At 38.2% G+C, this 17204-nt stretch overlaps 1 protein-coding gene across 1 annotated transcript in view; it reads right to left on the reverse strand.

Annotated features, from left to right (window-relative positions):
• PKHD1 (PKHD1 ciliary IPT domain containing fibrocystin/polyductin) overlaps positions 1 to 17204 on the reverse strand; it is a 557030-nt gene that overhangs the window by 498567 nt on the left and 41259 nt on the right. Inside the window, exons 10-19 of the mRNA XM_063441645.1 lie at positions 16417 to 16487; positions 14040 to 14141; positions 12909 to 12998; positions 12095 to 12236; positions 9366 to 9480; positions 6748 to 7023; positions 5212 to 5301; positions 4501 to 4588; positions 2564 to 2706; positions 1670 to 1800 (exon numbers count right to left, since the gene is read on the reverse strand). Coding sequence (XP_063297715.1) covers positions 1670 to 1800; positions 2564 to 2706; positions 4501 to 4588; positions 5212 to 5301; positions 6748 to 7023; positions 9366 to 9480; positions 12095 to 12236; positions 12909 to 12998; positions 14040 to 14141; positions 16417 to 16487 — 1248 coding nt within the window. The remainder of the gene's footprint in view (positions 1 to 1669; positions 1801 to 2563; positions 2707 to 4500; positions 4589 to 5211; positions 5302 to 6747; positions 7024 to 9365; positions 9481 to 12094; positions 12237 to 12908; positions 12999 to 14039; positions 14142 to 16416; positions 16488 to 17204) is intronic.

Consider the following 17204-nt stretch of genomic DNA (forward strand, 5'->3'; position numbering starts at 1 on the left):
TAAACAGAACATATGTTGTGTGAAGATTTCTCCTCCATTCAAATCTGAGTCGCTATTGAACCCCAACGCGCTCCACACAGTCACTCACATTTCTTCTTTTTGGGAAGGCTTGTAGCTAACTTAAACGGTTATTCCAATCACCATGATCACTTCTGCTTTTAGACGTGGCCATGGTGGTTGGTGGCTTGAAACACTGCACATACAGAGATATCTGTGCTTGTGTGTCAGGGGCTAGCTACACGCTGGGCACACATGACTCAGTTCAGGGCTGCCAAGTGTCAATTCTGTGCAATTCTGTACTAGCACATTCCAACCTTCTTCATTTGAATTCAACTATGTTCAGGCCCCAATGCATTAACTGTTGTATTTTACTATATGTTTAAAAACCACCAACTCATTCCGAGCATTTTTCCTATAATAAAAAATGTTTCAAATATATTTGAACTTAATCTCTTTGTGGGGTTCTTTGGTCTTAGGAAACACTCAAAACGTTTTACACCTGTATAAATCACAAAGAAGAACAAACTTTAATGTGGCTCTGTCATGTATTTTTTTCAGTTTTCCTTCTCTTATGCCCCCTGTGTCTTAATGATTATACTTGCCACTTGAAAACTAGAGCACTCAGAGAAAAAAAAATAAAAAAACTTAAGGAACTACATAAGAGCAGAGACATTTTAAGACAATGAAATGTCACCTAATCTTTACTGTAGACCTCTGGTAAAATATTACTTTTTACACCTAGAAATGTTTTCTCGTATTGATAAATAGTTTCCTGAACCAAAAAAATATTTCAAGTTAACACCAATGGGAAGACAACAGTAGGAAACCAAAATGGGACAATAGTGGTTCTTCTGTCTTGTATCCATTCTGTCAGCTCTGTTGATGTCACTAACTTGTTGGCTTTGGCATTAACGAGCAGTATACAGTCTGCAAAAACAAACAAGACTAACCAATTGTCAGGATCGGGACAGGGATCCAACACGCAGAGTACAAACAGTAGACAGATACGTATACCGGACCTTAGAATGGCCGGACTAACGTACATAGATAGTAGAGAATGGTCAGAGACAAGCCGAGGTCGAGGGAACGAGAAGACAGGTAAGCGAGAGACAAGCCGGGTCAAAGGGATACAGAGATAAGCAAGGTAAACCAAAGAGATAACTAGAATACAAGAGCACTGAGTGACTAGACTGGCTAGAACCACGACAGGGCAATGAGCAATAGCGGGAAGCTCTATTAAATACCCTGGCTCTAGAGAATAATCACGCCTCCGACGAGTCCTGATTAGTCTCTGACGATTGACTGACAGGTCGGTCCGGGTTGGCGTCATGACGTCGACTACTGAGCGTCGTGTCATAAAGGGAAGTGGATCCCTCGCGGCCGGCGTGTAAGTGACCGAGAGGGCCGCGAGGAACGGGAGAAACAGTCCCTCTGGGAGGATAAACGTCTAAGTCTCTCACCTCCTCTGAGGTGGAGACTACAGGTACCCTGACACCAATTATCAGAACTGAGAGTATTCAGGAAAACCATGGAACTAGTGGTGGAGAGTTTAGCTCTTCACGCTGACCATATTAATGGCTGTCCTTACAGTTGGATAAGAATACCAGTAATAAATCAATACAAGTAGAATCACCCTCAGATCTCTAGTTTTAGTGGGTGGATATTTTACCTTTCTGGGTTTTCTTCATTGGCGTGCCAGTGACATGTATAATTCTTCTGCACTGTGTTTAGAAAAGTTTTGTTGTATGAGACAGAGATCACCAGAGATTCAGACATGTATCCTTTATATGCAAAGCACACCTGCAGAAAAACCCAAAATAACATATATTCTTATACTTGCAGATGGAGAAGCTTTAGAGTTTTTTGTGACCATCTATTTTGACAAAAGGTAGTGTGGGAAAGACACTTCTCATCACTAGTAGAGGAAAGTACATTAAGACTGTAAATATCTTATATCTGGTCTATAATATGTTTTATTTTCCCTGTATGTTTCTAATTAAGTAACTTGGCTCAGATTCAAATGCAAAACTATGAACAGGATAAATATCCTATGAAACCAATGGGGCAGTATGCTATTATGTTTGGCATCCTCACTATCCCATACAAACCGGCTAAAATTAGGTGAAGGTATATGACAGGAGAATATCATACAGGCTGTCTTACTGTTCACTAGTCCCGGAGGTTATATATTATTCTGGGAAAGTTCATTGGGCGTAGAATGGTGAGTATCTTAACAAAAAGCATTTTAACATATACCAACCTTTTATTTGATCTTTAAAAGTTACTCCAATCATCATAACCATTACAGCCTGCTGCAGTGGTTATGATGCAAAGAGTACCCTTACGTCATTCTCTGATAATTTTTAAAAATGTTGCCCTCTTATGGAGGCACCAAGCCTCCGGGCCTGCCTGGTGATGTGGGTCCAGCTTCTATAAGATGCAGAAGCTGGATGCTGATCTGACGGCCATTCATTGGCTGCGAGTGACAGCTGAGCAATCTCACTGAATGATAAAAGTCTAGTAGAAAACCATTTCAATATGAAATATATGAAAATATACTTACATAGTTATATTCATTGAGTTTGTATCTTGCACTTTTGGTTTGAAATGCTTTTAGAAGATACTTAGGCATGAAGGCACTGGCCCTGCCGCAGTATGGCTCAGTCCATCTAGCTTGTTCTCCTTCCATTCCAGTATTATGTACTTCTAAGGACAAAAACATAGACTCTTGGTGAAACATGGACTGCTGTCCCACAGACAGTAACTATCAACACAAGCCTATCATGTATCCATGGCTGAGTTCCTCTGTACTGAATAGCTACAACTCTACAACTATGAAGCAGACTTGGAGACTCGTTTTGTTCCAAACTGCAATTTGTCCACGGGTAATTCCATTGAATTCCTGAACTTCGAGGCAAAATTTACCTGAATAATGAACCAACTGAAAGCCAATGCCCGATAATGTTCATTTGTGATTCCGGATTAATTCTCCAGTAATTAGACACACCTTTTGGTGACAGTTCACACTCTTACCTGGATCCCACAGGGCTCCTGCTCTTCTTTGAAGGCAGATTTCTCCTTCTTTGAAGGAGGGATAAGCCAAATGGAAAATTATTTAGGTAAACTAGAAAAATGGTCAGAGTTGTGGCAACTGACATTTAATGAGGATAAGTGCAAGATAATGCATCTTGGACGTAAAAACCCAAGGGCAGAGTACAGAATATTTGATAGAGTCCTAACCTCAACATCTGAGGAAAGGGATTTAGGGGTGATTATTTCTGATGACTTAAAGGTAGGCAGACAATGTAATAGAGCAGCAGGAAATGCTAGCAGAATGCTTGGTTGTATAGGGAGAGGTATTAGCAGTAGAAAGAGGGAAGTGCTCATGCCATTGTACAGAACACTGGTGAGACCTCACTTGGAGTACTGTACACAGTACTGGAGACCCTATCTTCAGAAGGATATTGATACCTTAGAGAGAGTTCAAAGAAGGGCTACTAAACTGGTTCATGGATTGCAGGATAAAACTTACCAGGAAAGGTTAAAGGATCTTAACATGTATAGCTTGGAGGAAAGACGAGACAGGGGGGATATGATAGAAACATTTAAATACATAAAGGGAATCAACACAGTAAAGGAGGAGACTATATTTAAAAGAAGAAAAACTACCACAACAAGAGGACATAGTCTTAAATTAGAGGGACAAAGGTTTAAAAATAATATCAGGAAGTATTACTTTACTGAGAGGGTAGTGGATGCATGGAATAGCCTCCCAGCTGAAGTGGTAGAGGTTAACACAGTAAAGGAGTTTAAGCATGCGTGGGATAGGCATAATGCTATCCTAACTATAAGATAAGGCCAGGGACTAATGAAAGTATTTAGAAAATTGGGCAGACTAGATGGGTCGAATGGTTCTTATCTGCCGCCACATTCTATGTTTCTATGTTTCTATGTTTCTAGATTTACAACATTTTGTTTCTGCAGATCTGCAGAAGCTGGATGCTGATCCTTACACTCAATGATTGGCTGAGAGCATCAGCTGACCACTCTCAGATAATAAATGGAAGTCTTTGCATGGAAATATGTACATAATTGATATTAACCAATTAGTCTGGAACTTTTGTTCATGGCTGGCTACTGACACCCCAAATTACATTTTCGGAAGCAATAAACAGCAAAACCCTGCACATACATCTCTAGGTACAATGGCCACTTCAAATCACTGAAGTGGTCATGGTGTGTTGAGTTACCCTTTAACAGTCTCATTTTCTTCTGTAGCACGGACAGGGAGCAAATCATAAGATAGATTTTCAAGCTAACCTTTATGAAGACACCAGGAACAATAGATTACAGAAATGCTCAGAAGTCATTGCTAGTCAAAGAAATTGTCAACATATAGGAATACATTCAGACTGAATACTCATTTTGTTATGTTTCTATAACTGCTGCTTTCAACTTTGCACTTTATCGTTGTTCACAATACCAGGTAATTTTTGTTACCTTCTTCAAAACCCTCATGTAGCAAAATAGCAAAGGACCCCTCTGTGATGCAATGTATGGACAGCATGTCTTCTATGACTGATTGCATCTAATGAAGAAATAAAAACGAAAAAAACAGGAAATCACAAGATAATATATTACTATCTATAAATGAAGATAAAAATCGAATGAACTGTTTTGGGATTTGGAATCACGATCTAGATTAGATAATGCGTAACAATCAGTAGAAATAACCAGCATGTTCCTTTGTCATGTACTGTGGTGATGTGAATTAACAATCATTGAGAATGGCTATAAAATCTTAATGCATGAATTATTTGCAGATTTGTAAATGTATGTCATGAATTTGTTGATAATAATTGTCATTTTTTAAATCAATCAATCAAAGAGCTGGGAAATTATCATACAATCAAATGATAAATTGAAAGTATTTATTTTATATGTTTCTCATTTGGGCCAGACATGTCTTCTATTCTATATATAATCATACAGGTTCACATACAACTCAGTAAATGTGTACATAGACTATTCAATCTTTCTATAACACCTTAACAGAAGTGGAAATTAAATTCAATTATAAGACCTCAAAGCAAATTATAGGTGTCTGATTGTATGTATGATTATCTTAAAACGTTGCCATGGTACTTGTTCTAAAGGACTGGCTTGGCCTCTTTTGAATCTTTGAGAAATAGTATTTGCTCTGAAACTCACTTGGCCAGCAGTGACATTTACAGGTATGGAAATAGTTGATGCATTCCCCCAACAAAAACTAATTTCTCCTGCACCAGAAAGGGTCAGAATCTGCAAAGAAAAGATTGTCAATAAAAACTAAATATACATATGGTTGCAGAAAGAAAAAAATTTATATATTCTTTAATATTATACACAGATTTTTTACTTGTGGTTCTTCCTATTGACCGCAAACACACCTTAGGACTCCTTGAATGAAATGTGTCATTTTCAATAACATTGCTTTCCATTTTTATCAAGAGAGACACGGTCTATCAATCTATAGATCATATGGATCGTGTGATTTCATGCTCTTTTTGAGATATCCTGTTTTGTGGTCTAGAATTTTTTGAGCAGAACACAAAATCAATTAATAAAGCGGAAACATGGCAGAACGACACTGATTTAATAATGTCTTATTTTATTCTGAGCTTGTGCATGCATTTATTTTGTTTGTGTTTTTAATTTATTTTTACCCAATGCTTATTTATGTTTTTTTTTGTTTTGTTTTTTTCTTATGTGAGCTATTTAACTTTTGTTGTAATCATTTGCAGGGGTTATATTGTCAAGGAATATTCAAAGAACTATGGATATTTTTTATTGTAATATTATAGTGACACTTTTTGAAGTTCTTTTTGCAGCAGTGTAGGTGGATTGATGCAAGAAGGCAATTGATGTATCATACACCCCCAGTGATATCAAGGAATCATAACTGTCCAGGTTGGATGGTATTGGCATTGATAATGTGAATACCATTTTAAATTCCACAACATTGATTCAACATTGTTTTACCTGGATACACCATATATACTACACTGAGTACTAGTGGGTATAGGTCATAGAGTGCCCTTTTAAAGCAAGTGTTGAAAGACAGCGCACATTGGATTGCTGAATTGTGACCTAGTACCCCATGACCCTGTAACTTGACCTTGATTATTCCTCGATTTTCACTTTCTCAAAAACAAATTTTGTGTGTATTTTGTTTGTCTCTGATTTTTGTAATGACATTTTCACCTGTATTACCAACTTTCCTGACCTCCGTGTGCGTGTTCATAGATATTTCAGCAAAGTGGAAAGCAGCAAAAAGCCATCATACAATCGCAAAGTCACTCGCCGTGGACACATTAAGTTGTGCATTGTTTAGTTTTATGTCCTTGGGTAATGAAATATGTGAGGTTGAGATCGGCATAGAAACAAACATCAAAATTTTTATTATAGATAACTTGAAACAGTGAAGAAAGGTTCACAAATCTCTCCTCCACACGTTTGGGCTTCAATTCTATATTTCAAGTTTAACAACATTTCATAGTGAGGGACATTCACCTTTATTTAGAATATCATATATTGATTTGTCAGTTTTCATTTTCTAAAAGACCATCCACCCATTATCAAGAGATATATTGTTTAGTGGAACACAGTGTCACATCAAGAAGGTGACTTACATACCATTCTTTTATCATATCAACCATATTCACATGGAAAATCTTTACCCTGAATAAAACACAAAAATAATCTTACTTGAATATCAGGCAGCCGTGCTGAACGAGCCACGATTTGATGTTTTTCTCTCTGGTATGTGTTGACTACTTCTGGATTCAACCAAGTGTTGTGAATCTGTACTCCAATTTTCATGTTTGATGTTAATGCATTGCCATGTTGTACCATTTCAACATAATATTTGTTTCCTTTCAAAAGTTCAAATTTAAAAGACTTTTGTTGCCATTGTTCATTCCATTGTAGTTCCCAGTGATTGGACCATGTGGAAATGCCATATGGAATGGACGCAATCCTGACCTTTAATCAAAATGATCCAATAATTATTAACCTTATTAGATTCTTCATTATTTTTCTTTCACCTAATATAGCTTTGTGCAGCTGTTAGAAAAGGACTATTACATGATGAACTGTCATCTTATCTATGAATAATTTAATAGCTACCGGTGTAAACATTAGTGATACAGATTTACTGGCAAAATGATTGTTTGTGCTCTGTCTTTATCTGTGTGAGTCTTGTCTGTCTGTTTTAGTCTCATACTGTGTTTCTGTTTTAGTCTCATAATGCATGTTTTTCTGACTTAGCCTTATATTGTGCATCTAAGTCTCTGCTAGTCTTATACTGTCATTTTCATTGATACACTAAGTGTAGTGTGAGTGCTTGCCACTTTATTTCAAATGTATGGGTGTATACCACTTTATTACTAATATTTATGCATTATCAGCCATAGTCTGTGTTACCTGACTCACACTGTGGGTGTCTTGTCTGTCTCAAACTATGAGAATGTTGTTTGTCTCAATCTTAGTGAGTAATTTCCCAGAGTCGGTGAGTCTCATCTACCCCAGATCTGTTTCAGACTGTCTGTAAAGACAGTGCCTGTCTCTGTCTGTATCATTATTCCAGCTACAACTGACTAGATGCAGACTGTAGAATAAAGATGTGCTCTTAAAGACAAGGTGTTTTTTTTTTCTCAAAAAGTGTCTTCTTTCAATTTTCAAGGTAGATTTCACATGATTAGGAGTTTAAAGTGACACTATAGGCACCCAGACCACTTCAGCTCGCTGAAGTAGTCTGGGTGCAGTGTCCCTTTCGCACTTAGAGCTGCAATGTTAAACATTGCAGTCCCAGAGAAACTGCAATGTTTACATTGCAGTACTAAGTCTGCCTCCAGTGGCTGTCAGTCACAGGAGACGCTTCCTGGATCGAAACAAACCTTTGGTCTGGCATATGCTGGATGTCCTCGCACTTTTCATGAGGACATCTAGCGTCAGATTTTTCTCTATTGGAAAGCATTGATTCAATGCTTTTCTATGGGGAGGTCTAATGCTCGGGTAGGATTAAAAGTGCATGCACATTAGCACCGGTAGTAGCGGGACATCGGAGAGGGCGGAGCATTGACCCAGCTCCGAGGGAAATCAGCGTGGGATAAAGCAGGTAAACAAAGGGGTGTTAAAGGCAGGGGGAGTGATAGTGCCAGGAATACAGATTTGTATTATTGGCAGTTGTATCATCCATTTAAAAGATTAAATTCAATTAAGAAAATGGATGCACTAGTAATATATTTGTTTTTACCAAGTCCTGCAAATTCTTTATTTGCCTTCCATGCATATTACTATAATAAATAATTTCAATGGAAGCTTTTACATCCACTAGTTCATATTCATTATCTTTAATGAAATGTTGTACATTTGGGGGACCAAGTGCACAGGAGTGGCAATTTTAATTGGTAGTGAATTGGTGGAATACTAAACAAACAGAAATTTGAAATGAGCCCAGTTAAAGTGACCCTCAAAGCACCAGGAGTGACCTGGATCGCCCTCCCCTATGTAAGTAATCAAACTACTTACATGTTTTTTGCTCTCCATAAGTTTAAAGGGTAATCCAGACCTGGACACCTTGCTAACGGTGCCTAGAGAGATATCATCTATGCCTCACTGATGATACCTAACAAGGCTGAAACGATCGTCTGGGGTTGCTGTATCTCTCGTGCAGAGGGAACTTGCTGGCATTTCAGATCTGGACTGCCCGTATGGGTGGGACCAGTCTGATATGTTTCAGAGATGTTCTCTCTGTAATGGCCCAAGATGAGCTAAAACCAGTTTGAGTTCTGAGTGTGGACCCACCTAAGAGCAGGCTATTCCAGCTGCTGTCCGTTCTCAGTATACTCTTGCGTCCCATTTTTGCTCTACACAAGTAGTCAAACCATAGGTGAATGTCTCTCAGCCAATAGGCTGGCCTTCCACGTCATGGTATAAATCAGGAGAGCTAACAAAAGTTCCATTCAGCTATCCATCGAGGCCGTAACTAGCACCTGGTGGATCCCAGGTAAGAAGTTAGACCAATGTAGTGGTTATGGTGCTTAGAGGGTTCCCATAAAGCTAGAAACATCAATATTCAGATATAAATTTGATTGTATAACTTCTAATATGCGAAATCTGGATATGTATCCATGTGGGAACAATAGTGATCTCAGGAACTGGAATGTGTAGCCAGAAAGAGAGTGTGTTTTTTCTTCCTATAGGTTGCTCTTGTGCATATATTAATATAAAGTACAATTTTTTTTCATCACAACAATATATAGTTTTTGACGGTTCATTAAACCACCTTCAAAAAACCAGCCAGGCACCTGCACTCTCTATACCTTGTCTCTTGCATCTTCTGATTGGCTGAAGTACAGTTCAGCTTCCGTGTTAGCCTGTATCCAGAATGTATAGTTGTTTGTTTCTGGAGCCATAAAAAACCCACTGAGTCTGGCTCTGCATAGAAATATTCAGATTAAAAACATACATTTAGTTATTCATTTATTTTTGCTTAGCTTATGTTGTAAACTTATTGTTTTATTACACTGTTTTAGTTTATAATTTAAATACATAATATATGTACAAGTAGTTCCAAAGTCTCATGGACCTGATGAGGTTAAATGTTGAAAATTTGAATTGGATCCAGCAACCAGTGCAGGTCCATCACCTTACTGGACTCCACAATATCATGTTTCATTGTACCCGGTTATTTTCTTTTTAATTATTTCACAGTTGAGATTACTGAGATTGACATGTAAAACCCTACAGGAATATCACAAGAGCAAGGAATTTGTCTAACTGATTTCGTCTTGAATGATTTGATATCAAAGGAGTAAATCAGATCTTCACACCAATCTTCAATATATGTCCAGCAACATTAAAACAATTGTAGCAGTTAGTGAATCAATCCCTTATACTATGATATGTGATTAATTACTTTAACAACTTCTATCATATTATATTATTATTATTATCGCCATTTATATAGCGTCAACAGATTCAGTAGTGCTTTACAATATTATGAGAGGTGGGATTTAACTATAAATAGGGCAATTACAAGAAAACTTACAGGAACGATAAGTTGAAGAGGACCCTGCTCAAAGGAGCTTACAGTCTATAGGAGGTGGGGTGTAAAACACATTAGGACATTAAATAGCAATCAAATAAGGTGGGAATGAAGCAGAGCTGGAGGTGAGTAAAGCACTTCCCTATAGGAGGGAGCAAGAGACAGGTATGTGAGGTAGAGGTCACTCTGGGAGGCCATAAGCTTTCCTAGAGAGTTGGGTTTTAAGGCACTTCTTAAACGATTGAAGAATAGGAGAGAGCCTGATGGAGGTAGGCAGTGAGAAGTCCTGCACGCGTGAGTTGACTGTACGGGTGTGAGCAGTGGACAGGAGAAGGTCACAGGCAGATGGAGAGACCGAGAAGAGGCATGCCAGTGAAGAGATATAAGAGGGGCTAGAATTGTTCAGTGCTTTATAGGTATGGGTTAGCACTTTGAATTGACTCCTATAGGATACAGGGAGCCAATGTAAGGACTAACAGAGGTGTGAGGTGTGAGAGGACTGACTAAAGAGGAAAATCAGTCTGGCAGCAGCATTCATTACAGACTGTAGCGGGTCTATACAGCTTTTGGGAAGATCAATTCGGAGAGGGTTACAATAATCCAATGCAGGAAATTACTAGAGCATGGACAAGCTCCTTGGTAGCATCTTGCATAAGGAAGGGGTGGATGCGGGCTATGTTTTTAAGATGGAATCTACAGGATTTGGCAACATATTGAATGTGAGTCTCATAGGTGAGGCCAGAATCAAGTATGACGCCAACACAGCGCGCTTGCAAGGATGGACTGATGTGGATACCACTAACTTGAAGGGAGAGCCTAAACAGGAGAATCAGTATTAGGAGGAGGAATGACAAGGAGCTCAGTTTTAGAGAGATTGAGTTTCAGAAAGCAGGAGGACATCCAGTAAGGGATGGAAGAAAGGCAAGCAGTTACATGTTGCAGCCTACAAAACCTCATATTGGGATTATATACACTGTACAGTAGGTGTTATACTGAATGTATACGCTGTGTTTATTTTTTCGTGCAATGCCCTCTTTTCATTTAATATTTATTTCCTCCTGAGACGCATCCCAATAACTTATGTCCTTTGTACTGGACATTTCGTTCACACTTTTATTCTTTTGAGCCACTCTATAAATCCGTGCTGTATTGCAAAAAGGTCAACCTGGGCTTTCCAGGAATATGTCATGTGATAGGCTGGGATGCTGGGAACTTCATCTTCATCAAAAATGGATGGCAAATTGGAAGATGTTTTGTTTCACGGTAACCAGGAGGATATAAAAAATGTTGCAATTGGTATCACAATACAATCTGGTCTAGGCACAACCAGGGCATACATTGATACATCGATTGATTCATTAATTTTTCCTTCACTCGGTATAATTTGCTATGCTGACTGCCAGCTGCAAAGGACATAGCTTAGAATGGTTGACATAATTTTCTTTTTACACTTAACAAATACTGATTTGTTTTATATGTATGGCTAGGTATACACAATATTACAAATCATGGGAATTGACAGTTGCCCTTTAAAATCAGTACTGATTCAATACCAAGAGCAAGCCCTTACCATACACACATAAAGGGATTACCGGATGTAGGTAAACAATGTAGGTGCAGATACAAAATGTGAACAGTTAACAGTTTAAAATATTAGAATGTAGACAGACAGACCGAAAGCCAGTCATTCATGCAATCTTAGTCTTGGCACACAGATGGGATTTCTGTATATGAATTAGTTGCATGAGGGTTTTTAGGAATTACTGTGACTTTGTAATTTTTTCACATTATAAAATTTTGTTCTTTTGCACTTACGTGGAGGATTTTTTGCACTTTTACTCTAGTAATAGGAAGCATGTGAATGTTTAGTAAACTATTTTGGGCACATAAGCAATTTTTGTTATTTTTTTTTTTAGCAAGTTAGTTATTACAGCACAGCATATTTTTTGGCACTAGTAGAACTGGTATCAAACTGTTTAATTGAAATAGGCAATCTCAGTTCACCTGAAATCTTGTTCTAGTCCCAAGTCTGTGTCCATAGGAGAACTAGCACAGGAAACCAACGAGCTTCTATAACCAGCATATTTATCTGTTAGAGTAATGTCCTTGGACCCGTACCAGACTTCAAATAGCAATCCTCGGTTACCTGTAGACCAAATAACAGAAAAACAGAGAACTTTTTAAATGATGAAATGAAAATACACCTATTCTGCTTATAGAGTGTCTAGAATAGCAATAATACTCTAGAGCATAACTAAATTTATTTATTGAGGATTTAGGATGTGATCTTTGAATCTGATGCTCTAAAATTTTGCTTAAAAACAATATTTGTTTGAAATATATATCACCTGATGTAAGTTACGCTACATTAAGGTATACGATAACATGTTAATGGAAAACCCCAAGACAGATTATCGCATGTTAAAAAAAAACATACGAGAACTAAAATGACCACCTATTTAATGGCTTAAGAGTACCTGAATGTGTTCGTTCAAATCCTTGTATCCTCCAAATCCCCAAATCCCGCACATAGCCTCTTCATATATATGTGTCAATATTACCAAACAACTTTACACTGCTTTTACATGATGGATACTATTGAAATCATTGTATATGTATAGATACACAGGGGAGACAAATCCAAACTAATAACTAATAATCAGAACATGATATCAAAATTACAAACACTAGCTGAAAATCCAGAAAATGTGTTTACTTTAAATTCATTGGTAAATGTTAGTAATATTGGTAAATCCATTATTGTATTTATATATAAAAAAAAAAAAAAACATAACAGTAAAACATGTAAAATCAGTACCTGGATAGGGTGACATTTGTCTTCTGCTCCTTTGTTCACTGGTACAAACTATGACTTTTGGTGATATATGTTTAATCTTGCATGGATCTCCTAAGGGGATGAAAATATTCAAAAGAAAGTGTAAATTCGGCTCATTAAAACTGCGTGTTACAACGCTTGACATTAAGTTGCAAATTAATTATGCGGCACAATCCTTTAATCTGTTCAGAGCATTCATTCACTTTAGTTAGACACTGTTTCTACCTCTCTTTTAATTAAGATTACCAAATCAGCATTTTTGCTGCCCCCGTGTAACTTTCCCATGTTGTCCAAGCTGACATAAGTACAGCCTTGCAGTGTGACTGAATCTATAGAATGCTGGAAATAAATGGATAAATGAATTGCAGTAGTAGAGTACAGTAGATCCACGGGAATCACTGTGATTAACTAACTGATTTATCTCCAATATTATATAAATACTGCATGAATACTGCAGGGTATTATTAGAGTTATACAGCTGACAATCTGGTCACCCTAATTTTAATGTAACATTTTCTTCTTGTAGCACTGAATAATATGTTGATGATATTTTCAGCATATTATATTAATATAACAGTAGCTCCCAACAGCCTATTATTGTAAAACAAGATGGACAATATAGATAGCGATAATGACTGCTAATAATTGATATAGAGAATGCAGTGGTGTAAATGTCACATTATCAATGTGGCCGACGTGGGGGTGGTCACTGGGTACGGCTCTGAGTTTTGTGAAAAAATTTTTTTAACAAGACACTATAAGCACTAAACTAAGCTGCAGAGGTTGTGTTGAGTGGAATGGAGTGTCCTTTAAACTTTGGTAACTGAATAGCATGTCTTTGTGAATTACAATTAAATTCTAGTTCTAGCACATGAACTACATCATAGATACTATGTGTGATGAATCTTGTATCAGTTAATACCAGGGGTTCCATTTTTCAACGTCTCGTCAACTGGGTACAATGGGAGAAATCTGACCAGTACAACAGTAATACAGATATTATGCAAAGTTTTTTTTTTTTTTTTTGTCATAACTATCTTTTTTTAGATATATTTCAAGTTGTCATTGTTTTTATCCATCGTAATATCACTGGCACTATTATCAATGCAATACCTGCGATACTGACTTGAGCAGGTTGCTGAAAAAAATCGCCAATGATGGTAATTTCCGTTCCACCTTCAATACTCCCTGAATTCGGGGTCACTGACAATATTTCTGGAATAGAAAAAAACATTAGTTAAACACATTTTGGATTAGAAAATGTAACCGATTAAGCCATTATTATTATTAATGAATTTATTTAAAATGGAATTCTTACTATGGAACTCACGTCTCAGGAATTTACACAATCGAATAAAACATGTGATTTGCTAAATATTAACTATAAAATAAATTCAATCATAATTGAACAGTTCAGGATCTTCTTGCACCATTATGTACACAAGGAGCATAATATGTTACGATGCTTGAAGTGTTGCTTCCAAGATAAAATGTGATTGCAAAATGTTTTTTATAAAATCCTACGACAGTATATTTTTCCACCTTGAACTTCAATTTTAAAGTGCAAACACAATACATATATTTTCTTATATTAGAGGCTTAAGTATAGCTTCTGCTTTTAAATAAGCAACTCTGTTGAAGATAACAGGGCAGGGCCGGACTGGGGATTCCAAAGCAGCCCTGGAAAAAAAATCTATGCCAGCCCCATAAGTCATCGCGACATATATTGTCGCATGTAATATGTAAGGCTATGTCTTGCCACCTTAGATGATTGATATTATATATATATATATATTGCTTATTCCAATATAAAATATTGGTCCTTCCTGTGTCAGTGCGGATTGGCTGAGATCATCAAGCTTGATAATCTCAGCCAATCCGCACTGACACAGGAAGGACCAATATTTTATATTGGAATAAGCAATATATATATATATATATATATATATATATATATATATATATTATATATATAATCAATCATCTAGGGTGGCAAGACATAGCCTTACATATTACATGCGACAATATATGGCGCAATGACTTATGGGGCTGGCATAGATTTTTTTCCAGGGCAGGGCCAGTTGAGGGGAGACCAGCACGACGTGGAGGGAAAAAAAAGGTGAGTAAAAACACACATAAACACACACATAGCATGACAGACACACACCATGACACAGACAGACCGTGACACAGACACACACACACCGTGACACAGACAGAAACACAAACACCATGACACAGACATACACACCATGACAGAGATACACACATACCATGACAGACACACACCTTAAAAAAGACACACACACACACACACACACCTTGACACACACACCATAACACAGACAGACCATGACACAAACACACACACACCACGACACAGACACACATTACATGACACATGCAGACACACACACACCACGAAACAGAGAGACCGTGACACAGACACACACACACCGTGACACAGACAGACACACACACATTACATGACACAGACAGACACACACACATTCCATGACAAACACACACACACCGTGACAGACAGAAACACACACACACACCATGACAGACAGACACACCATGACAGAGACACACACACCATGACAGAGACACACACACCATGACAGAGACATACCTTAAAAAAGACACACACACACACACACACTTTGACACACACACACCATAACACACACATACACACATTACATGACAGACACACACACACACAATGACACAGACACACATTGCATGACACAGACAGACACACACAATGACACAGACAGACACACACACACAATGACACAGACAGAGACACACACACAATGACACAGGCAGACACACACACACCATGACACACACACATACACTCACACTGACACACATCATTTTTACCTTTGTGCTGGCGGCCGCATGGGGAGCTCAGTTTGATGGTGCTGCATGGGGGAGCTCAGCTGGCTCTTCTGGTGGCCGCAGAGGGAGCCGTTCTGGCGGCCGCTGGCTGGAGGAGCTCTTTTGGCGGCCGCAGGGGGAGCAGGATATTCTGTCTCTGCTCCCCCGCCCTCGCGCGCAGCTTAATGAGACCGAGGCCGGAATATGATGTCATATTCCGGCCGCGGTCTCATTAAGCGGCACGCTGGGGCGGGGGAGCAGAGACAGAACAGCCTGCTCCCCCTGCGGCCGCCAAAAGAGCTCCCCCAGCCAGCGGCCGCCAGAACAGCTCCCCCAGCCAGCAGCCGCAGGTCAGCCAGCTGCCTGCCCGGCCCCAGGTGCCGACGGCCCACCGGGAAATTTCCCGGTATCCCGGTGGGCCAGTCCGGCCCTGTAACAGGGGCATGGGATTTCATAACTTGCTATGGTGTTTAGACTGCCCTTTAATTTAACTATCATTGTGTTTATTTTTTGTTGCAAAGCTGCAATTGCACTTAAAAAAGTTTAACTGTGCATTTAATTAGAAGTCTAATAGTAGAGATTGCAAAATGCAACATAATACCTGAGTGGGTTTGAAACAGAAAAAGTTCTTGCTTTGCACTTATAAGCCAGGAATCTTTGCTCACAATAGACCTGTAACATAAGATATACAGTGGTCAGGACAGCTATGAAAGCAGAATGCTGTCATGTAATTCTGATGACATAATGTATAAGATGTCTAGCGCTTGTTGGGTCTAGGTAGGCAGCTGGAAGCAGGACAAGAGTATGTTCTTCCTTGTTATAAATGGATACTGTCAGGATATTTATATCGGCAGACATTTTGTGCTATGATAGAAATAACATTGTATATTGTCAGAATCACTCTGAACAGAGCAGACTCCATTTTGTTATTTTCAAGCTAACAAAAGACAAAGATTTATATCCTTTCTGTAACACTAACCACTAGCCTGAACTAAGGAATGCTTTGTATAAACAAACCAAGTGATACACTGAGTCTAACAAAGAAGGGAGATGGAATACTTTTCTTAATGTTAGCTTCACACAAGAAAGCCAGACACCAGTGACCAGATAAGACTTAGTAATTAATTTTACTTTCTAAATTTTACAAGATTCCCATTGTAAGTGAAAAGGTGAGACTGAGTTTATAACTGTCATTTTAGAAATTACAGGAGGAATTGGAGACACACTGTCTGAAGAAAATTCAAAGAAACTCTTTGAACTGACAGAAAACTTAAGTTATAGGTAACCATAAAGATAAGCTAAATAACGTCAGAATAGCCACCAGGAAAAGTTAACTCTTTCCTGGATAGTAATGTTTAGTGGGACGAGACTGCCCTCTATGGACCAAGT

The sequence above is a fragment of the Pelobates fuscus genome, chromosome 2, assembly GCF_036172605.1.
Source record: "Pelobates fuscus isolate aPelFus1 chromosome 2, aPelFus1.pri, whole genome shotgun sequence".
Lineage (NCBI taxonomy): Eukaryota > Metazoa > Chordata > Amphibia > Anura > Pelobatidae > Pelobates > Pelobates fuscus.